This window comes from Phalangium opilio, unplaced genomic scaffold (assembly GCF_054372755.1).
Source record: "Phalangium opilio isolate 3A_F unplaced genomic scaffold, DU_Popi_V2 ptg000043l_1, whole genome shotgun sequence".
Taxonomy (NCBI): Eukaryota; Metazoa; Arthropoda; class Arachnida; order Opiliones; family Phalangiidae; genus Phalangium; species Phalangium opilio.
In genome coordinates this window covers 2,980,271-3,004,029 of record NW_028324167.1, presented here as the reverse complement: position 1 = coordinate 3,004,029, position 23,759 = coordinate 2,980,271, and the positions used below count along the sequence as shown (strand labels likewise).

General features: G+C 37.7%; 2 protein-coding genes, 1 long non-coding RNA gene and 1 other non-coding gene across 4 annotated transcripts; 2 read left to right on the top strand and 2 right to left on the bottom strand.

Annotated features, from left to right (window-relative positions):
• Positions 1–584: 584 nt before the first annotated feature.
• Positions 585–4,786, bottom strand: LOC149677368 (uncharacterized). The gene is made up of 7 exons (XM_089837362.1): positions 4,662–4,786; positions 4,232–4,536; positions 3,871–4,048; positions 3,116–3,765; positions 1,637–2,674; positions 1,147–1,594; positions 585–891 (listed from the first exon to the last, which is right to left on the bottom strand). Exons 1-7 carry the CDS (start codon positions 4,784–4,786, stop codon positions 585–587), a joined length of 3,051 nt encoding a protein of 1,016 aa, XP_089693488.1.
• Positions 4,787–5,921: 1,135 nt separating this feature from the next.
• Positions 5,922–6,879, top strand: LOC149677367 (uncharacterized). The gene is made up of 2 exons (XM_089837450.1): positions 5,922–6,224; positions 6,312–6,879. Exons 1-2 carry the CDS (start codon positions 6,044–6,046, stop codon positions 6,689–6,691), a joined length of 561 nt encoding a protein of 186 aa, XP_089693576.1. The 5' UTR covers positions 5,922–6,043; the 3' UTR covers positions 6,692–6,879.
• A 6,175-nt stretch (positions 6,880–13,054) lies between these two features.
• On the top strand, positions 13,055–14,495 carry LOC149677366 (uncharacterized). The gene is made up of 3 exons (XR_016366418.1): positions 13,055–13,290; positions 14,163–14,254; positions 14,328–14,495. It is a non-coding gene; the product is annotated as an uncharacterized LOC149677366 (long non-coding RNA).
• A 5,438-nt stretch (positions 14,496–19,933) lies between these two features.
• TRNAV-CAC (transfer RNA valine (anticodon CAC)) lies at positions 19,934–20,006 on the bottom strand. The gene has a single exon. It is a non-coding gene; the product is annotated as a tRNA-Val (tRNA).
• Positions 20,007–23,759: the final 3,753 nt, after the last annotated feature.

Genomic DNA, 23,759 nt, shown 5'->3' with positions numbered 1-23,759 from the left:
CCGAGAGCGTAAAGGCGTCAATCCGTGGAGTGAAAGCTCTGTGCGATGGTGTGTTCGAGTCTCTTCGGGGATTTGGAAATTTACGAAAATAATTTCATTTGAAATAAAATGCGTTACGCCACCTAAGAAGTGTAATGTGAACTACGGGTGAATTTGGAGTCGAAAATTCGCGGGAAATTTGAAATTCAAAATATTTATTTAGTTGGAAATATCCGAACGCGCACGCGAAAAAAAGGGGAAAAAGGGGGGAAAAAAGGCGCCCAGCGTTCCAGCAAGGGTCAGAACAATACTTTCGCTGCTCTAAAGAGCGCAAAAGTAAAAAGAGAGGGGAAACGGCTCGGCTTGGAAAAACCAGTGAGTCTGGGCTCTAAGAATCTAGGTAGCTGAGTAAAGATTTCACAATAACATTCCAAGCCAACTCGTTTCTCTCCACGCGTTAAGGTACATAGATATACAAAATATAAATGTAACATGGATATAAGAAATAGACGTAAAGTCCCATTTTTTAACCCGAAATCCCATTTTTAAATCCAAATATGTAATGAGTGTTTTGACACACTCCCCCCCGGATTGAACCTTCCGGTTCAATCATCTGGTGTGATCTCTAAATCGTAGAGTAATTGGATTGGTCTCCTTACTCTTGTGCCATTCGGTAGGCGGATCATGCAACTACGGATTAGACCGTCTCGTCCGAGAAATGTTTCATCAACGATTCCAATCTTCCATGTGGATCTTGGCATCCTCTCTTCTCCTATCAGGACTACGTCACCGACTCTGAGTGGCTTAGATGTCTGGTTTCTAGTTCGATGATGTGCTGAGCGAAGTGCAAGCATGTACTCTTGTTTCCATCTCTTCCATACCCCTTCAATAATGGTCTGGCGATATTTGAGTCTGCGGACAAGATCTCGTCTTGACGCTCCAGGGTCTTTAGGAAACTAGCTGGATGGAAGACTTGTGTGCCGGTCCCCAACTAAGAAGTGTGCCGGAGTCAGTGGCGCGGGTTCGCTGGCATCTTCTGAAACAAATGTGAGTGGACGAGAATTGATGCAAGCTTCGGTCTCAGCTAGTGTCGTTTCAAGTTCCTAGTAAGAGAGTCTTGCTTTTCCAAGGACTCGTCGTAAGGCGTATTTTACGGATGCTACCAACCTCTCCCAAAACCCGCCCCACCATGCGGCACGATCGGCGATGTAATTCCATGAAATGCGGGCATTGGCGAAATATCGGGCAACTTCAGGACTGTCAATTGTTGTCCAAAGTTCTTTTAGATCCAAATCAGCTCGTTTGTAAGTTTTCGCGTTGTCCGAAAAAACTCTTTTGACCAAACCCCTCCGTGATACAAATCGGCGGAACGCTAGGAGAAAATTGTCCACTGATAGATTGGACACGAGTTCCAGGTGAACTGCCCGTGTTACGGCACACGTAATGAGGGCGACATAACATTTGCTTCCATCGCGTGCGTGGAGTGGCCCTGCGAAATCGACGCCGCAAGATTCAAAAGGGGGTGTGCGACTGGTCCGAAATTCCGGAAGGGGCGCCATAACTGCATCAGATTTTGTGACTCGAAAGTATTTGCAGACCACGCAGTTCTTCAAGACTGATTTTATGTAATTGCGTGACTTTATTAGCCAAATTTTACTTCGTAGAGCCGTTGTTGTCATGGTAACTCCTGCGTGAAGTAGTTTTTCATGGGCGTCCACTATAATGAGCGCGACCAGAGGATGGTTTGGAGCTAATATCCAAGGGTGTCTTTCTTGATACGAGAGTTCATTTCCTCGTAGGCGACTGCCAACGCAGATCAGACCTTCGTTATCTAAGGTTGGGTGAAGAGTTAGTATTCTAAAAGTGCTTGGAATACTCCTTTTCTCTTCGAGTTGTCTTGCTTCCTCTGGAAACTGTTCATGTTGCGTGGTTCGAATCCAATACCTTTCGGCTTTGTCGATTTCTTCAGCAGTCAGTTCTTCCTGTATTAGATTAGTGTTCTTTTTTGCGTTGTTGCAAAAGCGGAAGACCGTGAAAGGAGATATGAATCCCAAAGGGTCAAATGCTTTGGCCACGGCTTTTAAGACCCATCTTTTCGTGTAGCCTCGGTTTTGTATGAATCGGAAAATATCTGTTAAATCGAAGGCTAAGGTATCGCTAGCGGTATCCCAACGCAAGCCCAGGACATTTGCGGGGCCTAGGCGTAATTGGCTGTCAATAGGCATCGATGATTGATTCATGGCGTTTCTTAAGTCAAGAGCATTACTAGTCCATTTTGTCAAATGCATTCCAGCTTCCTTTAGTATTTCATCGGCGATCTTTGCTAGCTTTAGTGCGTCGTGGACAGATTGTTCGCCACAAATTAAGTCATCTACGTACATTGATTTCCGAAGAACTTTAATGACTTCAGGGTGAATAAGTTCATGTTTCTTCATGTGAAGATGAAGAGTAGCGGCCAAAAGGTAAGGACTGCTAGTAGCTCCAAATGGTACCCTTGTCATTCGATAAATTTTAAAGCGGCAACTGTCATGAGGGTTATCTATGTCTACCCACAAGAACCTCAATGCATCTCGATCCTCTTCGTGAATGAGTATTTGTAGGAAAGCTTTCGAGATGTCTGCAGAAAAGGCTATTTTCGTTTCGCGGAAATGAAGTAACACGTCAAAAAGTTCAGGGTTGAGCTTTGGTCCCGTTTCTAAGCAGTCGTTAAGAGATGGGACATTTGCAGCATGAGAAGACGCATCATGAACGACTCTTATCGGTGTCGTCGAGCTACTGTTGGGGTGGCGTAGCGGTTAGCGCTTGCGCCTCGCAGCAAGAGGATCCCGGGTTCGATCCCGGACTGTGGCACCGGTTGAAAATCTGGGAAGAAATCCTTCTGCGTAGAGTTTGCAAGTTCTCTCCCCGCTTGTTAAAAGAAGTTTTCCTCCGCGGTCTAACCCGGTTTCTCCTTTCCATCAAAACTTGCAGAGGTTAACGGTAATAGTTAGTGTAGGGCGCTGTAGGTTAGCTGTGGCATAGGGGCTAGCCACCACCCCTCTATGCATTGTAAAGGGACCCACCTGTAAATAGGTCGCGAGTTGACTTAGTGTGGATATCCCTTCCTAGACCAAGCTTAGATTATTATTATTATTACTTTTGCGAATGACGCAACGATGAGGCATGTAGTATACGCGAGCCCCTTGTGTGTTTTCCGGATCGACCTTTTCAATTACTCCATTTTCCAGCTGGCTCTTGAAAATAGAATTATACTCCAGGAAGCGTTGTGGGTCTTTTTTGAGCTTGTTTACCAAACTTGACGTGCGTTTGACAGCAACGGCGTAATTATCCTCCAAATCGAAGTCAATACTTTTCCATGGCAAGCGGACCTTATAACGACCATTTTCATGAATTGTGGTATCTTCAAATCGCTGTAATTGCTTTTTTGCCGATAGGGAGTCGTCGTCGTCTATCGCGTATGACTCAGTTTCCCAGAATTTGCGAAGCTCCGTTAGAAGGACGTCTTCTTGGGGTTCATGCGTTGAGACGCACATAATTGCGACCGTGTTGATTCCCAAAGAGTGAGAAGAAACCGCTGCAGGACCGAGAAGTGTCCAGCCAAAGATTGTTTCGAATGCCGTCAATTTATGACCGATTTGCTCGCTTTTACCGCTGCTTACTGCCCAAAGAAAGTCTGCGCCGATTAATGCATCAATTATTTGTGGAGCGCGATTTCCTGATGTGACTGGGGTAGTAGAGTCGGCCATAAGATAACCTCTGCTTTGCATTTCATGAACGACTTCTTCGCTTGGAATTGAGAAACATGAACCACATATTTCCGGTGTTTCATAAGCTTCTATGATTACGTGCTTCTTTGGGTCGTGGCGACTTCCTAGACGCAATTTTACTTACTTTCTTGTTGCTCTTACGGGCTTAGTACTTCCGAAACTAGATGTTTCAAGAATCTCTTCGCCTATGATTTCTAGGCCCAATTCCTTGGCAAGACATTTCACATACGTTACTTGGCTTCCGCTATCTAGGAGGCAACGTACGTGTTTAGTGCGAGTTCCGACTGGATTTCTGGCTTCAACTAAAGCGGTTTAAAGAAGGATAGCTCCCTTGTTTTTATGGATTCCTGTCGTCATCTGTGTAGCTTGGTTTACATCGTCAGCGCTTGACTGAGTATCAGAGCTCATAGGAGCGTTGGGATCTACATCCCCCATGGGTGCTTGATCAAAAAGTGTCACATGATGGGCTCTGTGACATCTTTTACAGTTGCGAAACCTCTTTCGCCTGGTGACGTTCATTAAGCAGCGAAAACAACGTTTCTTCCTGATTAGGACTGCCTTTCTCTCGTCCAGTGACAATTTGTTACATTTCGTAGTGCTATGATCAGTGACATCACAGAATAGACAAAGTCTGGTTTCAGTCGCTACAGTCAAGGAGGAACCACTTGTCGGTTTTTCTAATTGTCTGCTCCCTGATTTTGATTGGCGGTGAGAGACTGTTTGTTCAGGATGAGACAGTTTCTTCTCTTGCTCGGCAGGTATGGATAAAACCGAAGCGCGCTTGCTATTTCTAGGTGTAGAAATGACATTAATGCTTCAATCTTTAACTGTTCTTCCGCATGAGCTCGACTAAAGGCGAGGGTAATTTCTTCAGGCAGTCGCTGATTAATTATAGGACATAATAAACTGCCGTACGAGCTATCGACTACTCCGAGTGATTGCAAACTTCTAACTTGAACTGTACACGAATCGCACAGCTTTCTGAGGCTTTGAACATCATTCGCTTTTTTGACTGCCGGCAGGTTTAGAAGATTGTTCATATGTTCGCTTATGATTAAAGTTGTTCGTCTTTTAACGTGTTAATTGCGGCCTCATAGTTCTCTGAGGTTAAGGCTAAACCTTGTACAGCTCTGTAAGCCGGTCCTTCCAGATAAGATAGTAAATAATTGAACTTATCTGTTTGGCTGATCCTCTCATTTTGATGAATAGCGCATTTAAAGTATGACCAAAAGCCTTGCCAGTCGCTGATCGCTCCACTGAATTTTCTAATCTCTAGTTTAGGAAGTTTGACCGTAGTAGTAGTTCTGTCGGACCTTCCGCGCGCAGCTCCATGATCCGAGTTTGTATTGTCGTCCGCTTCAGTGTAGGGTTGGTTAACTTGATTTTGGTGGAAAAGACGGACAGCTTGAACCATGGCGGCTTTTCCTCTTGATATCATGACTGTGAGGTCATCAAGGTACTCTTGCGATACTTGATAGTCTCTCTCTAGTTCCGTAGTATCTTCGTATAGCGTCTCGAGTTCTTCGTCGATCTCAGTTAAGAGTGCTTGTTTCGCTTCCAAAACGTTCACAAAACCTTCAATAGTACCAAAGTCCTGTGGCGCTTGTTGTAGCGCAAGTTCGAGTTGGTTTCTTGCACGCGTAGTTGCCGATTTCACACTCGACCGTTTGGATTTCAATTTAGCTACGGCATCCATATTGATTTCGTAATGATGTCGTAAAAGACACGTTCACGTTCACGCAATGAGAGTTTGTTAGTCCACCACTATTACTAATACATGTCCCGGGTTTTGCGAACCAAAATGTTAAATCTGAGTACTGAAGATCCATAGCTAACTAGATTAGATAAAGCCCGTGCATACCCAGAAATTTCTTTTCTAAACTGGCATTTTAAGAACGCCAAGAGTGGCCGCAAGGTAGCGTATTATGGACTATGAATGATGACGTACGTCGACGACGATGACGTAGTATGCGCAGAAGAGCATGAATTTTATAAACAGAGCGGCTCACCAATTTAATTTTTTTTTAACGGATGTCGGGCGGGCAGCTCGGCCACCACGGGTCCGCGGCACGGGGCCGTTTACTTTTCGACATAATAAAAGTTAAATATACAGGTAAGAATTAGTTTTAAAGTAAAAATTTGTTTATCTACGTTTTAGGTTCAAATATATATATTTTAAGATTTTAAATACGTTAACCTAGACATCCTGAGCGAAAATTTACGATATAGTCTTGGGCCTTGGTCTTAACCTTGAATGCATTTTTATAAATGGTTTTAAATTTCTTTCAGTATTAAAAATGGTTTATTGCTTTGTTCTAACTTGTAAAAGAAATGATTGGAATAAGAAGGAAGGTCGAAGTTTCCATAGAATCCCCAAAAAGGATGTTGACAGAAAGAAGTGGCTTGTTGCAATATTTGGAGTAGATCATGATGAGAGGAACGATGAAAATTTACACAATTCAGGCGCAAGAGTTTGCAGTAATCATTTTAAGCCATCTGATTTTAGCATTTCAACTACAAGAAAATCTTTACTGACATTTGCTATTCCATCTGTATTTCCCAAAGCTGTCACTGAAAGCCATTCATGCGAACTAAGTAAAGAACAGACAATGGAATCTCACGAGAAAAGAAATACTCAAATAAACAGATCACCATTATCAGGAATCATCAATGAAACTAACCAAGAAAATCTTAATTTTCAATCTAATTCTAATGGAAATCCATATTTATCTCCTCCTAAGAAAAAAATGTCTCTCGAATTAGTACAGTGTCAAAATGTTGAAGAAAAGTCAGACTGTGATAATATTAATCAGTATTCAACTCCAAGGAAAGAAACATTAACTCCTGTGAAAGCTTCAAACAGTACAAAAGTCAGATATGCAAGTTCCTATTTTTTTTTTAATATTTCTGTGATAAATAAATTTGATTGCTGTAAAGTGAGTTGAAATAGTCAAAAGCAATATTGACGTGATTAAACATTATTCCTATCAATTGCTATTACATGCAAGTTTTTTTTCAAATTTTGGTGATAATTAAGTGTATTTTTCATGACTAAGTTTTAATAGTGTAAAGCAATATTTAAGTGATTAAAAATTGTTCCTATTTGAAAATAAAGCTTTGCTTTAAACCTTAATCATGAGTACTTTTTATTTAAATATATTTGGTGTTCAATTTCAATTTTCAATATAAAAATAAATTATAGGACTTACATTTATCACTTTATAGACAGCCCCTTAATAAGTTCTTGGAATTTCAACATTTATGACCGACCCCCGAAACTCATAGTCCATAACACGCCATCGAGCGACCTACCGGAGAACTAAAACTAGGCAAGGAGTATGTAAAATATCTCCCCCTCTCCAGCGGGCATGCACGGGCTTTGACTAATCTAGTTGGCTATGGAAGATCTAAAGGTTTCTATTGTTTGTCTCAAGGTGCTTTAAATGTAGTAATAAGGTAGGGTAAAGAATTCATCATTGAAACGTTGATTAGATTAAACTGTTTTTAATAATTGAACATCAAAATAAATGCGAGTTCTGAGGTATAGCCTATACATAGTTATAGCTATAAGATGCTTCGCGTTGCGCGACTATTCGAGAACTGAATTTCTTTTTCAAAAAGGTGTACAAAATATGTTCAACACAATACAAAAAAAGAGAGGGGAAACGGCTCGGCTTGGAAAAACCAGTGAGTCACCTATCTGGGCTCTAAGAATCTAGGTAGCTGAGTAAAGATTTCACAATAACATTCCAAGCCAACTCGTTTCTCTCCACGCGTTAAGGTACATAGATATACAAAATATAAATGTAACATGGATATAAGAAATAGACGTAAAGTCCCAATTTTTAACCCGAAATCCCATTTTTTAACCCGAAATGCCATTTTTAAATCCAAATCTGTAATGAGTGTTTTGACACCCCTTTAGCCTATTTAATACTTAAAATAATAAAAAATTCTTATTTTTATACATAAAAAATAAATAAATATAACAAATCCCATAAGGTGGGCTAGCGCCCACCTATCACCTCCTACGAACTAGTACCATCGTAATTCCGATTCGGCTCATTTTTCTGAATAAAATGATACCAGCCACTATATTCTATCATCAAAATGCAAACGAGAAACATAACCACACTGACTATATGCATTTTTCCTCATTTTGAAAAGAGATCCATTGAAAAGGCGCGATATTTAAAAGTTTTGGGGCAAAATAGTAATTGTTGCACAAGAGTCAAACAGTCACGCCTCTAAAGTTTGCAGTTAAGGAGAATTTATTGTTCAATCTCGTGTAATAAACTGAAACAACACTAGTACAAGAAGATAAGCCGTTAATTTCAACTTAATAACCATATTTAACGTGAAATTAATTGAAAGCAACAGGTTTTTTGGGTAACTATAGACAACCCTTAACTGAAATAACAAAATAAGATTAAACTACGCGAGTTGTTCTTTCAGCCTAAATGTTTTCCTATTTAACACTAAAATTAATTACATTATCACTATAATGCATTAATTGGCTCCAAATACAAAATTTTAGGGTAAGGAATGTGTCAAAATGTAACTTTTCCATTTAAATTTTAATATATAATTAACATAGTTCACCAGCAAAAATTTAATCTGGCAACATTCAATGTAATAATGTTGCCAATAAAACAAGGGCGTCTAGCCCTTAACTAAGCCACATCGCTAGCCATCTCTCGCTAACCCTAATTCAATAAATTTTCATCTTCTGAAATATCACCTAGCATACCAGTCAAGTGGGGGGAGCAACAGAAAATTTTAAAGCACAGTCTTGCGATTAGTCTTGGAATTTGGGCCTCAAATTACAAACTCTAATCTGTTTGGTACACATCAACGTCAACGTAAATGTTCAATGTGATTACCATTGTGGTGCAGGTACTCTTCATCTGCCCATGTCTTGCAATAACTTTACAAGCAAAAAACTCATGAATATCGTGCTTTTTATCGCGTCTCAAATGGCTTCTCAAACTAGGGTTGAGTTGATTGAGACATCGCGAGGAGGGTATTCACTTATTTACAAGGGTTATAAGTTTAGAAAAACCAAGAATAGGGATAGAAAAACGGATTTTAAATGTACTTTAGAGTTGTGTAAGGCGCGTGTTACCCTTATTGATGGCGATAAAATATATTAATGACAAAAATGCTGTGCATACGCATTCCGCTACACCAGTTGCTATCGAATCGTCACGGTTTAAGGAACGTATTAAATCGAAACTAAGAAAAGAGCCTTTGAAGACCATGCCACAGATCTACAATGCCGTGAGAAGTGATTTTCTAAGACAATCTGGAGACGAAGAAGCAGCTGCAGTTCGTGAAGCCGCCACGGTATCATACAACAGTATTAAATCAACTATTTACCGTGAAAAACGCAAAATTTTTCCATCCCAACCGGCTCATCGAAAAGATATTAAACTCGAAGGAGAATGGACTGAAACTATTGATCAGAGGAATTTTCTTCTTTGTGATGCTGGCCAAGAAGATCGAATACTTATTTTCGGGACTGATACCGTGCTTCGAAGGGTCTGCGATGCAAAAACATTGTTCATGGATGGTACTTTCAAATCCGTTCCCTAGTTATTCAGCCAACTATATACCATCCGCTGCGAAATAAATGGCGTGATGTTTCCCTGGTTATTTGCGCTTCTTCCTGATAAAAAGTCAAGCACGTACGTTAAAATGTTTGATTTAATCAAAGCAAAAGCATCACTACTCAATCTAACGTTCGCCCCGAAGAAGTTTCAACTGGATTTCGAAATTTCTATGCTGAACGCAATTTCTGCGTAATTTCCAACATGCTTCAAGGATAGGCTGCTTTTTCCATTACACTCAAGCAATTTACCCTAAAGCGGTAGACGTTGGACTGAGGCCCGAGTAAAACATCGTTCCTGGTGATCCTGAAATCAAGAGACTGGTTCGACGACTATCAGCGCTGCCTCTTGTGAAACCTGAAGAACTGGACAACGTGTGGGAATTAATTTACGAAACGAAACCATCTCACAATTCAAAAGTTGATGCTCTTCTGAACTACTTCGTTGAAACCTGGCTAGATGACTTGGATGCTAGGCTCGATAGAACAATATGGAATCACTGGTGGAACTGTGGAAAGCGAACTACGAATAATATGGAGGGATGGCATCATGCACTAAACAAGAGGGCGGGTCGCATACATCCAAAAATATTTGAATTAATTGAAGTTCTGAAGGAAGAAGAAGTCAAGGTAGTGGACGATTTGAAACTTCTTCGGAATGGAAGGATTATCCGTAGGCGTGATCCAACTTACAGCCAACTGGACAAGCGTCTTGTCGATCTCAAGTTAAGACTTCAAAATTCAGATTTAACTTGGATTGAATATGTAGACGCGGCTAGTCATCTTGTAAAATATTGCGCCTGAAATAGTTATAACAAATGCATTTTATTGCGCCTGAAATAGTTGTAACAAATGCATTTTATTGCGCCTGAAATAGTTATAACAAATGCATTTTATTGCGCCTGAAATAGTTATAACAAATGTATTTTACCTTTATGTCAAAATAAAGTTTTTTATGAATATGGTATATTAGAAAATCTCATCTTAATAAGTCGGCGAAATGAGTCCCGTTTGGCGGCGAAATGAAAAGCGGCGAATCGGGACCAGACCTTTAAGGTACCATCCCTAAATAGACTCGTCAGAGAACAGTACCTTAATCCTCGTAAACATCATGTTCAATTTGCACTGGTTTGAATACACTGGCATTTTGCTAAGAGACGAGACTAATTAATTTCGATCCTAACTGCTACGAAACGACGATTTGTTTTCACTACGGCCTTTCTTCTCGGTTCCACAGACAACTCGGACATTTCTGCTTCGAAGTTATTCCCAAAGAAATCTACATGTTTTCTTTATTTTGTTCAAAGTTTAAGGTTAGGGGGCCAACCATTATTACAATGGTTTCTTTTTTCAGTATTTGTGCCTTTTTAACAGGCGTATTGTTACAATTGTAACACTACAGACCTTGTATTTCAAATGGGACCGGCAATACCGCAATGCTGATCCGAAAACCCGGATGGTAATTGTTTGGACCTATAGGGTGAGGACATTGGAGGACTAAACATACCGTGGTGTCACGTGTCGAACGTTAAAGCGACCTTCACCACTATACACACCATGACCTGCTCAAGCTGGCAATCTTTGAAAACTCAACTTTGAGCGCTTTGAGGAACTTCCGGTCTCTTTAGATATACAGGGTCTTTCAGTGTAGGAGCTAAGTAGTAGAATTACAGTAGTTAGTCTCGTTTCCTAGCAAAATGCCAACTTATTCTAACCAGGAAAAATTGGACAGCACGTTTATTTTGGGTGAAGGTCGCGGTATCGTTCAACCAGAGAGAATTTACACATGTGTAAAATTCTCTCATTAATTTTTTCAATTAATTTAGAAGGAATGGATCGATTAACAGTAAAATCAGTTGATTGAATTTTATATTGATTAAGGATTAAATGGATAAAAATAACTAAAACAATTGCAATATCTGAAATTTCATTCAAATGATAAACCTCACACATATAGACATAGCTTTCGTTGTTTTCAGTTTCAATTAAGCTATTGGAATTTACCTGGATAAAAAACTCCAAAGAGAAATGAAAAAAGTATAGAAAAAAATTGTAAAAATTTAAAAACATGATAAAACGTGTCGGTTAATTATGAAAATTCATAAAGATCTCGTCTAACCGATTAATCTTTTTTTATACATTTTCCGACATACTTTGAAGCATCTATTTTTTCACTATTGTATGGTTTGTTTGTAGGCGTATTTTTATGTCAGTTTTTGAAACCTTAGCTAAATCTAGTATACACAATTGTAAAAAAATACACAATACAATAAGAAACGTTGAAATGCCCATTTTTTCTCACTGCTGAATGGTTTGACTGTAGGCGTATTCTTATGTTAAAGTTTTTGAAACGTGAGCTAAAAACTAGTATACATAATATCACGAAGAAAAGTTAAAGATTTATCTAAGATCTCGTACGCATTCTTGGTACTTTAGACGTTAATGCTTTAAGGGTACATAGGTTCAACAAAACTATAATTATCTGTCTAATAAATTTAGCCATGGGCTCAGTATTTACCTTTACATCCCCTTTTAAGACATCTGTCAAAATACCTTTTGTGGAGAATGTTTGACCGCCTGACATTAAAAGGAGATTGTTGTCTCTGCATTTTTAATCTTCTGTCGAAAACACAGTTCTTTTGTTATACCGACTGTTAATTTGAGGGCAACGATTGGACCTCTTAAGAGCTATTGTCATACGTGTTTCAGCATGCCACCACCCTCCGTCATGTGATTTATATTCTATAGCTAATATACTGAGTGAAAGGACTTTGAAAAGTATATAAACCGCACTCCAACCATTTGGAGAATCATCATTTCGGAAACTATCTTCTAGATAACATGAAATCTGTAGTAGTTGACTTTGAGTATCTACACGGGAAGGACGAAAAATGCAACCTCGCAGGCGATCAGATAGTTAAAGAACTAAGTTGTGCTACAGTTACTAAAATTCCAGGAATAGTGTCATGAACATTTTTACCGCCTTATAGTCAATCTACGCTACCTTCGTCTACACAACGACTCAATAACTACATCACCAGAAATTTCCACGGAAACTCATTTGGACGAGGAGAAACGCCTTATCATAATCTTCGTCGCTGTCTCATGTTAGGTACCCGGTTCGCAGACCGTATATACTGCAAGGGTAATCAAAAATGTTTCATTCTTTTTAATATTTTAAATAAAGAAGTCAAAAATTTGAATGACGTGGATTGTCCAAAGGCCATGGATATAGAGGGTGAGACACGTGTCACCTGTCTCTATGACCACCAAAGAAACACGTTACCCCGTCATCGTCCGTGCGCATTGGAAAAGAGCCTTTTATACGCTGATTTCGTATACCAGAACGAGGAAAGTATAAATTTTATGTTAAAATTTTAAAAATTAAAATTAAGTTTATTGCATTTAAATATGGATTTCTTATTGGCATACATAATAATAGATCATAAAGGAGAACGGTTTTCGTAATTGTTAGTTTGTATAATGTACATTTTTTATAATGGTGCTCTTTAATTAAAACAAGAATATTTTCAAAGATATTGCATACGTCACAGATGGGGGGGGGGTTTATTGGGGGTAAACATCTCAAAAAATTGGTTTGCGGGGAGGGAAGGGGTAGTAAATACCTTCGTATAACGGGTAGATACTATAATAGCTTCAGTACCTTTCTCAGTACCATAGACTGCGAGCGAGAGAGAGGCCACTGATCTAACATCTTTAAGTAATGCAAGGTTTTATTCTCTACCTGACAATGTGTAAGGTCTATCATATAAAGGAACGTTTCCAGCATGGGAAACTCTATAAGAGCCGCTTGCCGAACGAAAAACATACAATTCAGCATTGATGTCCATGGAAAATACGCTGAACCAGCAAACAAACCTTTCGATGTCAACGCAGAAAAAACAAAGAGATATAGGAAAATGATCAATTGAATTGGTAATTGCTTTTAATTTCAAAACCAAACATCTCAAAAATATTTGACTTATCATTTTAAATTAAAAAATAGCTTATTGCCTTACACTAAATTTAATGATTGTTAATATCAACTTTCTTTTGAAGATAGCAGTTAATTTAGAATAAATCAAGTAATACTTATTATGAGAGTCATAAAGAATGGAAAAAACTATGGCCTATACTCCAAAATAAATTTTATACAACGCAAATTTAATTACCTTTGTATTAGGAAGTTAACTCTGCTTAAAGGGCTAACTGCATAGATAATACAGTCGTGACGAGAGTATACGAACTTCTCCCTCCCCCCTCCACTATGACATAGATGTGACAATCTAGGCTCAGATATTCTTTAGTGAAACTGACTTGTATTGTTACTTGTTAATAGTATATAAATTTATACCGTACTTACGCAGATTGGAGAAATTAGTTTAAATTATATCAATTTCATTTTAAAATTAGATCTTTTGCTTTTATAGCAAAATAAAAAAGAGGAGTAAATTTATTTTATATTATAATCTTTATTCATGAAAAGCTCTTTTACTTTAAATTAGGGCCTAGCCCTAGAGATATGAAAGGAGGAAGTGACAGATGAATGGGAAATATTACGGAAGTTTTTGCTTTCTACTTAAATTCGTCAACTGAGAATCATATAAATTTGGATTGTATGTAAAAAAATCTATAATAGGCAATAAGAACCAGAAATGCACTATATGCAAGTAGCCTCTGGCCTCCAAATACTTCGCTAACTTACCCTATTACAATAGAACAGACCAAAACATAGTCTTCATTCTTGTATTATTTACTTTATATTATGATATTTATCTCTAATCCTACGTACACCGAATGTATTACAGCAAACTTACATACCATTGTAAAGAATACGAAAGGGGTTACCTTCCTTTTTTCGTAAGGAAAAAGTATTGAACTCCGTCCTTTCACACCTGCCGTAAGTATAACTAGCAAATTTAATTACTTGCAAAACTTAATGCCGTAAGTAAAATTTAAAAAATAATATTCAGATTTTTATCTTCATTACGGAGATTGAAGAAATTATTATAGAATAAATCAAACACTTAATCAAATGGCTTTTACTTAATTCATCTACCGAAAATCAGGTTAATTTTAATTCCATGAAAAAAACTGTTAGGTGTAAACAATCAGGGCAAACCAGAAATAAACTCAGTACAAGCGCCCACTGGTCCCGCAAATACCTAATCACGCGCATTACGTACGTATCAAATATATTTTAGTGTGTAAAATTATATATATTTGTATAGATTTTTGCCATAAAAATTTTTAATATGTTAGTTATAATTAGTTTTATTTCAATAAGAATAAAATTTGCCACTTATAATTTTTTACTTTATATTATGGTCTTCACTATAAACGTACAAACCTACAAAATCATCCTTTGTTATCTATAAAAAGTGTAGAGAGAACGTAAAAACCCGTCTCCCCGCCTTTACAGTGGCCACAACCTTTGTACGCCATCAGGGTAAACAAAAACTAAATTCTGTCCAAGTACCCATTGGTCCCAAAATACGCCGCCGAAACTGTTAGGCGTAGATAGAAGACTTCAAAACTTGTTAAGTTCGACATGTGGACTATACTGTATTGCCTATATAATACAGAGAACAAAAAGAAAGAGCCACAAATCATTCATGAAGCAGTTTGGACGAGATGGTTTGAAAAATGACATCATTGTTACAAACATGTTGAAACGCGCCCGTAAAGAATAACTCAATCCTTTTGTTAAAAAATACTATTTGTAATTTCTTTTGTATCTTTAAAAAATAAATGTGTCACCTTTTTTAATACTGTTTTCTTTTATTTCATATATTAAGGAATGTGGGGGGGGGGGTAGGAATGTGAGAGGGGATGTAAAAAAGGGGGGGGGAATGTTTGGCAGAGGTATAAATCAGATATTCCCATAATCATTTTGGGAATATCATTTTGGAATGGACGAAGACCAGAAGATGGTGGTGATTAGAAGCCAGTATGTACAGACTGGTGTCCATGTGGGATGGACGAAGATCAAAAGATGGTGGTGATTAGAAGCCAGTAAGTACAGACTGGTGTCCGTGTGGGATGGACAAAGACCAGAAGATGGTGGTGTGAGAACTCAAGTAGAGGAGCCATTTCTGTGACTGTGAAAGCAGTTCGGAAATGGCGAACACGTTTGCTCCGATTTGGAAACTGCGAACGCGGTCACGTGGGTGTAACAACAGACAGACAGACAGGACGATCGTTACAGAACCTCTCCGTGACATACGTCACTCGGAGAGGTAAAAATTGCACTAGACGTTAATATAAATAAACTATCTACGAATAATTGGGAAAAGGTAGCAATATTTCTTGGATAAAAACATATCCAAGTTAGTATTATCATTCTAAAGAGGGCAATTTTATTGCAATAACAGGCGCAGATTTAGTGAAACGTCGTTCCTTCGAGCTGTTAGAGATTTCTCTTCTGTGTAGTTGCAAAAAGTTGGCATAAAATACTTTAAGGTTGACCCTTGTGTACACAAGTAATTGCCTTTGGTAGAGAATAATTGTAGTCTAGTTTATTAGGCAGCGTCAGTGGTGCTCTTGGTAGTACAAATGTACTTTTTTAGTAAATTTTTAAATTTCGAGTACGAAAAGTACATTTTATATTTTTGGTAGGTTATTTAGTACTTTTTGGAATTTCTAGAATGGGAAATACTTTTAAATGATTTGTTGGGAAGGGGGACAATTTAGCACAGTTTTGAAAAACGACGAGGAAATTAATCTCTCAGTATTTAAAAAAGTTGATTCTTTTTTCGGACGTACTTAATCTGGCTGACACCTTGTTTTATTTATCAAATCACTTCCTTTTTTTTTCAAAAATAAGTCTCTATGGATGGCAAAAAAGCCAAAAGGAAAAATGAGCCAATCACCAATCGTAATTTTTGTACCCTTTCCCTGGAATTTTTAGAGTGGCGCGAAACTTGAGTGGGGTACTGCTCTAAAGAGAGTAGAGAGGTTAAGCATTCCTTAACGCTTGAGGCTTTTGAATTATGATGTTCCCACGGTTCTGTAGAGATTAAGCATCCTTAAGGCGTGTGTGTTGCTACGGCAGTAGGAAGGATGATTAATCTCTCTACAGAACCGTGGGAACATCATGATTCAAGTCAAAATATTTGTGGGAAATAACCGCCTGTTGCCTGCTCATAATAGAATAACAAATTAGAACAATAACAAGTTACAATAACTATAACTTCACTTGTTCAGCTAACGGACGGAATCTTGTAGGATAGCTTATCAATTAGTATGACTCTAGATTATTAAATAGTTTTAATTACTTTGGAAAGGGTTTAATATGGATCTATTCCTACATAAAGATGATGTTCAAAAGGAAATTCCTCCAACCTCCGTAGCGTCAGAAAATGACCATACAAATGAAAATGAAGCTCCTAAAAACCTTAATAAACAAAACCCTATAGTATAGAAATTCCGAAGAGAATGCCTAAAAGGTAATGGAGAAGGGCTTCAAAATAAGAACGATTTAGCATTTTGTATAGCTTGTAACAAGCAGTTAAGAGGGAGTGTTTCCCGCTAAGGAAAGAAATTTCCACTCAGAAAATTTATACAAAGCGCGTCGTGCTCAAGTTAAACAAACTGTCGTCAAAGCGGCATTCAACAAAAACAGAACAGAAACTTCTTGAAAATAAGTTTGAACAGCTGAATATAAACTTGCAGCATTTCTAGCTGAACACAATATTTCCTTTAACGTAAAGGAACATTTGCCGTTACTTTTAAAGAGCGCAAGTGTGGGAGAAAAAACACTACGAAACTAGTTGGGATGATCGGTAACGAAGCTTTAGAAACACTTGCACATAAACTACAGAACTGCTACTTTTCTGTAATTTTAGACGAAACAACAGATGTAAGTTCAACTAAATGTCTGGCTGTCGTTGTAAAGTTTTTGGACGAGGAAATAAGTAAAGTTCGAGATGGCTGTTTAGGACTAATTGAAGTTCCAAACGCGGATGCGGTAACTTTAGTTTAAAAATTTACAGCATTGCTAGAGGAATTGAAGATACCATTGAAAAATATGGTTGGTTACGCTGCAGATAATGCCGCCGTAATGATGGGAAATGTAAAGAGGGTCAAGTCTTTGTTGTAAGAAAAGTTCCCACATCTCTTTGGAATGGGTTGCAAATGTCATTCATTTAACAATGGCACATCTTATGCTTGTCTTAATTTGCCAAAAACAATTGACGACTTAGCGAGGGATTTCAATTCCTTTTTTAGCCGCAGTGCAAAACGAATTAATGATTTTAAAGAATTTCAAGAGTTTGTGAGAGTTAAGCCCCACAAACTCCTTAGACGATGCCAGACCCGTTGGTTGTCTCTATTGGAAGTCGACAGACGCTTACTAGAACTATGGAATGCACTTATTCTATTTTTCCAGTCTGCAGTTCTTGAGAATAAACTAGCCTCGACCCAAACCATTCTCAATGTTATGAGAAATACAATTTTCAAACTCAATTATGCATTTTTTGATTACGCTATGGGGAAGTTATTTTTCAAAGCGAAACTCCACAAATTTAAACCATGCACTGCAAAGTAAAAGCACACTATTTAAATGTATTGAAAAATTATCTTCAATGAAAGTATGTGGATGAAACTCCCCTTAATAAAACTAATCCGAGCGATCAATCAGAACGATTAAGTTTAAACAGTGGAGTAGCTAAGGGGGGGGGGCGGTCCGCCCCGGGCGACATATTTTTAGGAGCGGAATTTTCTGTGTGAGACTATTCAATCCTTTCGAAGGTCCACAAAATGTATTTGGTTTTAAGTATATTTTTTAGCTGAAATAACGGCTTTCCCACAACCTTTTCTTCCATATAAGCTCTGCTTGTTTATAGTTGGAATTTTCATATGATTTACTTATATTGAACACTTCTGTTGGTTTTGCTTAAGAATCATGCTAAGAAAGTCTGCCTTTGATTGTGCTTTCCTAAGAACTGTCGTATGGCGCCGCTTCTGAAGAATTAAAAAGTAATAAAGGTGCACTATTAACATATCTAAGTCGCGAAAGCGGCGAAACGTCAAGTGGAACTGCTCCAGATACTGTTGTTGTTTCGCCTGTTCCTGATAATGAAGCAATATGCGAAGAGCCCAAAGCCGAATCATCGTCAGGGTCAAATGATTCTTCAACATCAAGCGACGAGATGTGTAACATACTATAAATTCCAGCAACTATCACTGACTTAAGGGATGTTGGTCTTTGGCCAATTAAAATTAACGATGATACACGAGTTTTATTGGAAAGACAAGGTTCATCTGTGGTTCAACATCTAGATTTTAATTTTGGTGAAGTCATTCGTGAAGGTGCGTCGTTGAAAGGACAATATAGAAAGCTTTCACGTGATTGGTTTTTCGAGTGTTACCAAATAAAGAGAAAATGCTGAGGTCGTGGTTGGTGTACTCTCCATCTAAGAGAGTTCTTTATTGCTTTTGTTGTGAACTTTTTTGGACAAAATTCATTCAAAAATTGATTCTTCGGATGGGTTCACAACGTGGTGGATACTTAATCCTAAAATTGGCGATCATGAAACTAGTGTCACCCATATTCGATGTTTCACACAATGGAAGGAATTGGAAATTCGACTTTGAACTGGAGAAACGATTGATAAAAAGAAGCAAGATATAATTATATAAAAACGACTGGGTTTGGACCAAGGCCGAAAAAACAAACGATATGTGTGAGGTTTATCAATTGACTGAAGTTTCAGATATTTAAATTTTTTTCTAGTTATTTTTATCCACTCAATCCTTAATCAATATTTAATTCAATCAACTGATTTTACTGTTATTCGATCTAGTCCCTCTAAATTAATTGAAAAAATTACATATCTACGCTTTTTTAAGAACAATTACATTTTTCGAAAACATTTTATCATGAAATTAATTGTTCTTGAAAAAGCGTAGATATGTAATTTTTTCAATTAAATTAGAGGGTCTAGATCGATTAACAGTAAAATCAGTTGATTGAATTAAATATTGATTAAGGATTGAGTGCATAAAAATAACTAGAAAAAAATTTCAATATCTGAAACTTCAGTCAATTGATAAACCTCACACATATCGATTGTTTTTTCGGCCTTGGTCCAAACCAAGACGTTTTTATATAATATCTGTCACTTCAGTCTTAATGTAATTAAATTTTGAATAATTATGTTTGCTTAACCGTCATACATTTGCACTCTAAAATATAATGGTGCATTCAAACACAATATATGCTGTTTTTTCCAGTGCCAAAAAAGACATCATTTAGGGTGTACTTTAACCCCATTTCTATGATCAATTCACGACATTTACTGATATTATTTGGAAGCATTAACTGTTAAGGAAATATTAGGCATTTAAGCACCATTTACAGTGGCTTTTAACATCTTTTTTTGACAATGTGTTGAACTTCTAATATTACTTAGTTTAATGGTTTTAAAAGTAGGGAAAATGTATGCTACCTATGTCACATTATTAAACCAAGTGAAGTGAAATAATTGTTATAACCACTACACCACAGACACGTGGTAAGTCTAAGTTTTCCAAGAGATCTAACTAATTATTATGTCCAATCACGATGGTCAAAACATGTATCTACCAGGGCATGAACCTGGGATCTTCCGCGTGTGAAGCGGACGTGATAACCACTACACCATAGATACGTGGTAATACTGAGTTTTCCAAGAGATCTAGCTAATTCTTATGTCCAATCACAATGGTCAATACATCTATCTACCAGGGCTCGAACCTGGGACCTTCCACGTGTGAAGCGGACGTGATAACCACCACACTACAGATACGTAATAACACTGAGTTTTCCAAAAGATCTAGCTAATTATTATGTCCAATCACGATGGTCAAAGCCGTACTTCTGTAATTAACTAAAATTAACATACTTAGACTTAATTGTTTTGATCAAACTGGCTGATAGCACACCCTGAATACGTAATTGTTAATTTAAGATAATTCCGAAAAGTATCTTCGCTCTAGTTTTTAAGTTATCGGTGGGGAAAAATCACGAAAAACCCATGTTAATCTCCATAGGAAATTAGCAAAAGCGGGTGAATTTTACTTTAACGTTACAGAACGGTATCAAGTCATATCTACAAGGGCCTACCGGCCCTGTAGAATACAAACAGAAGTACAGAAGTGGAGGGCGATACTTTCAAGACTGTTAGATATCATTCGTTTCCTCGCTAAACAAAATTTGGCTTTACGAGGCTACCGAGAAGTAATGAATGTAGATGAAGCTCAATCATCATCGGGAAATAGAGGAAATTTTTTGTAAGTAGTCCATTTGTTGACGAAGTACGACCCAGTGCTACGTGAACATATTCTGAGAATCAATCTGGGGAAAAAGTATGCCAAATCTTATTTCAATTTGTCGCCAACAATTCAAAACGAATTCATCGAAATTTTGGGAGAACAAGTAAAAAGCAAATTTATCGAACAAGTTAAGGAAGCCAAGTATTTTTCAATGATGTTCGACAGCACCCCTGATACTTCTCATATGGATCAAACGAGCCAAGTTTTACGCTATGGCATGATTGTTGGAAATGAAGTTAAGGTAGTGGAGTCGATTGTTGATTTCATTGAAACAAAAGTAAAACAGCCGAGAATATTTCAAGAATGATTTTGCAAAAACTACAAAAAGACTGAATTGATATTCAAAATTGTAGAGGACAAGCATACGATAATGCAGCTGTCATGGCTGGTCAACATACTGGCGTTCAAAAACGCATCAAGGAAATTAATGGAAAAGCTGAATTTATCGAGTGTACAAATCACTCGCTGAATTTGGCGGGTGTTCACGCGGCTTCTGTAGCTGTGGATTCTGTTACCTTTTTTTGAACCTTAGAGCGTGTTTACACTTATTTTTCTTCCTCAAATCATCGCTGGGATATTCTGATTTCAACCACTGGACAAAGTGTGAAACGTATTGAAGAAACTCTATGGACTGCGCGGGGAGATGCAGTGAGTGTTGTTAAGAATAACTACACGAAAATTTAACTGCTTTAGAAAGTTTAACTGGTGAAGTAGAAAATAACCTTACCCGATTATCACTTGCAGAACTCTATAAGAATAATCCTCTGAAAACAATGTTTCAGATCAGTAAAGGGAAAACTCCAGCCAACATTTTTTTATTAAGAAAACGGAAATATACATAATTATTCAACCAGATCTAGTGACAATAATTTCCATGTGGAAGAACAAGTATTACGTAAAAAAGTGAAAATTTTCGTGGTATAGCGTTTTGGAATAAGTTACCCCAATATTTAAAAGATATGGACTCAAAAACCAAATTCAAAACAGAGTTGGCTAAAGTTTTAAAAAACTAAATTTATATTTTATTTTTATCATTACAATCGTTTTCGTTTTTGTGCTTTCTTGGCGTGTGGGCCCCTCTCCTTGTAGAAATTAAAGACACACAGTCATACCTCCAAACCAAAGGATTGAATATCGAGCAATGTAACACTAAAGTCGGGGCTTTAACAGCATTTTAACTGATAAAAGGGGAGAATTAGTAAACAATGCAGTAAGATATGCCCAAGAAATTTGTGAATGGACGAAGCTTAATTTTACTTATTAAGAAACATTTTACAATTAAGAAAGAAATTTACAAAATTTGGAAAACTACTAAAAGAAAACTATTAGCGATCCTTGTGAATGAACAAAGCTTAATTTTGCTTTTAAGGAAAAATTTTACAATTAAGAAAGAAAAGCATTTATAGCAAGCGATTAGCTTTGTAGCCTGTGTAGGTTCCGTTAGGGTTGGGATATGTGGTGCGAATTTTCCAAACCACGCAGGAAGGAATAACTCTCCGATTACCCTGAGCTAATCTGCCCCATTGCCAATAAGTATATTGTCTGTAGCCAGCATTGCGGTACCTCTTATTTCCATCCCCATCCTCGAGGAGAAGGTGCAATGAATTTTGTCGCATTTCCATTTGGATTTCTAACACTTCTCTGTTTAAAATTATGTTATCATACTTTGGATGGTCTGTTATACATCCCATGCCCCTTCTCCTCGAGCAAAATTTCCTTTCATTAGGAGTTGGCATCTCCCTACACTTATCACATTTAAAGCAGCCTGAAAAGTTTCCCCCAGCAGGGCTAGGAACAAAATCATTGGGAATTGGCACCTCCTCTTCGGTTGGGGCACTATGAAATTTTTAACGGATTGGAAGAGCTCTCCAGCTTCTGATATATTATTTACACTAGGGTTTCCAAAAATCCACGGATATCTTTGTTTGGGTAGGATTCCTGAACCTTCGTAACTATTTGCCTGAGCTAATCCGTTGACAAATTTATAACATTGATTTTCTGCAGTTTGGACAGTTAAAGATATTTTCACAATAAAAGCGAACAATAACATATAATATAAATAGAGATGGGCCAATACCAATATCGGTACCAATATTTGGCTAACAGATATATATATATATATCGGTATCGAAACATCTATAGAGATGGGCCGACACCGATATTTGGCTTAATCTGATATATTGGTATCGGTCCATCTTTATAAATAAATAAAAGAAAGAAACTCCATTTGTTACTACCCCTTCCATAGACCCACTACTTTTGCAGCTAACTGAGCTAAGAGGCACTGCTTCTGAAAGCACCTTTCTTCCTTCTTCATGGCTTAATGGGTTCAACTTTACAGCCCTTTTGGTTCTACCTCTCTTTTTCGGAAGTGTGGGATTCTTGGATCTGGTACCGAAATTAATAATGTAGAACTGAACTGAACCGATTCATGAAACTAAAGAGGAAGGGGGAATCGGGATCAGGAGACGACAGTCTTCGACTCGATCTTGAGAGAGATAGTAATGTTTTAAACCGAATAAAGATTGTTAACGAAAGTGAAGAGAGTTATTAATTATAGAACTAGAATAGAGAGTAATTAGAATAAACACTACATGGTGTCAGAAGTGCCTAAAAATCCCATCATACGTGTGTACAGCGAGGGAAAATTGTAAATTAAAGAATACGCCTACCGACCGAGGCTTAAGAAGTCAACGTGAGAATTTCGGCATCAGACAAGTAGGAGGAAGAATTCAGCATCATCCATTGCATCATAATTTACTTCAACCTGTTGTTCGTACGGCGGACGTCGACATAATGATTGCAACAGTCTATAAACCACCACCTCCTTTTGCGCCTGCCTATAATCCGGCTGAGGAATGGCGTCGTTGGAAACAGAGATTCCAGTACTACGCAGCGGCTATCGGATTGGATACTAAACCAGTTGTTCAGCAGCGTGCGATTTTACTCCATACTATCGGGGACATAGGAATCGAGTTGTATAACTCCTTTACGTACTTAGAGATCGAGGCCCATCCGACATCAGCAGATGTTCTAACTGCATTTGACGGCCATTATAAACCGTATATGAGCCTCACCGTGAAAAGACA

Coding starts and splice junctions, on each gene's coding strand:
- LOC149677368 (XM_089837362.1), bottom strand. CDS start 4,786: ATGAACAATCTTCTAAACCTGCCGGCAGTCAAAAAAGCGAATGATGTT. Junction 1,595..1,636: donor GACAACAACGGCTCTACGAA/GTAAAATTTGGC, acceptor ACATAAAATCAG/TCTTGAAGAACTGCGTGGTC. Junction 892..1,146: donor TGGGGCGGGTTTTGGGAGAG/GTTGGTAGCATC, acceptor TCTTGTCCGCAG/ACTCAAATATCGCCAGACCA.
- LOC149677367 (XM_089837450.1), top strand. CDS start 6,044: ATGGTTTATTGCTTTGTTCTAACTTGTAAAAGAAATGATTGGAATAAG. Junction 6,225..6,311: donor TTCAGGCGCAAGAGTTTGCA/GTAATCATTTTA, acceptor TATTTCCCAAAG/CTGTCACTGAAAGCCATTCA.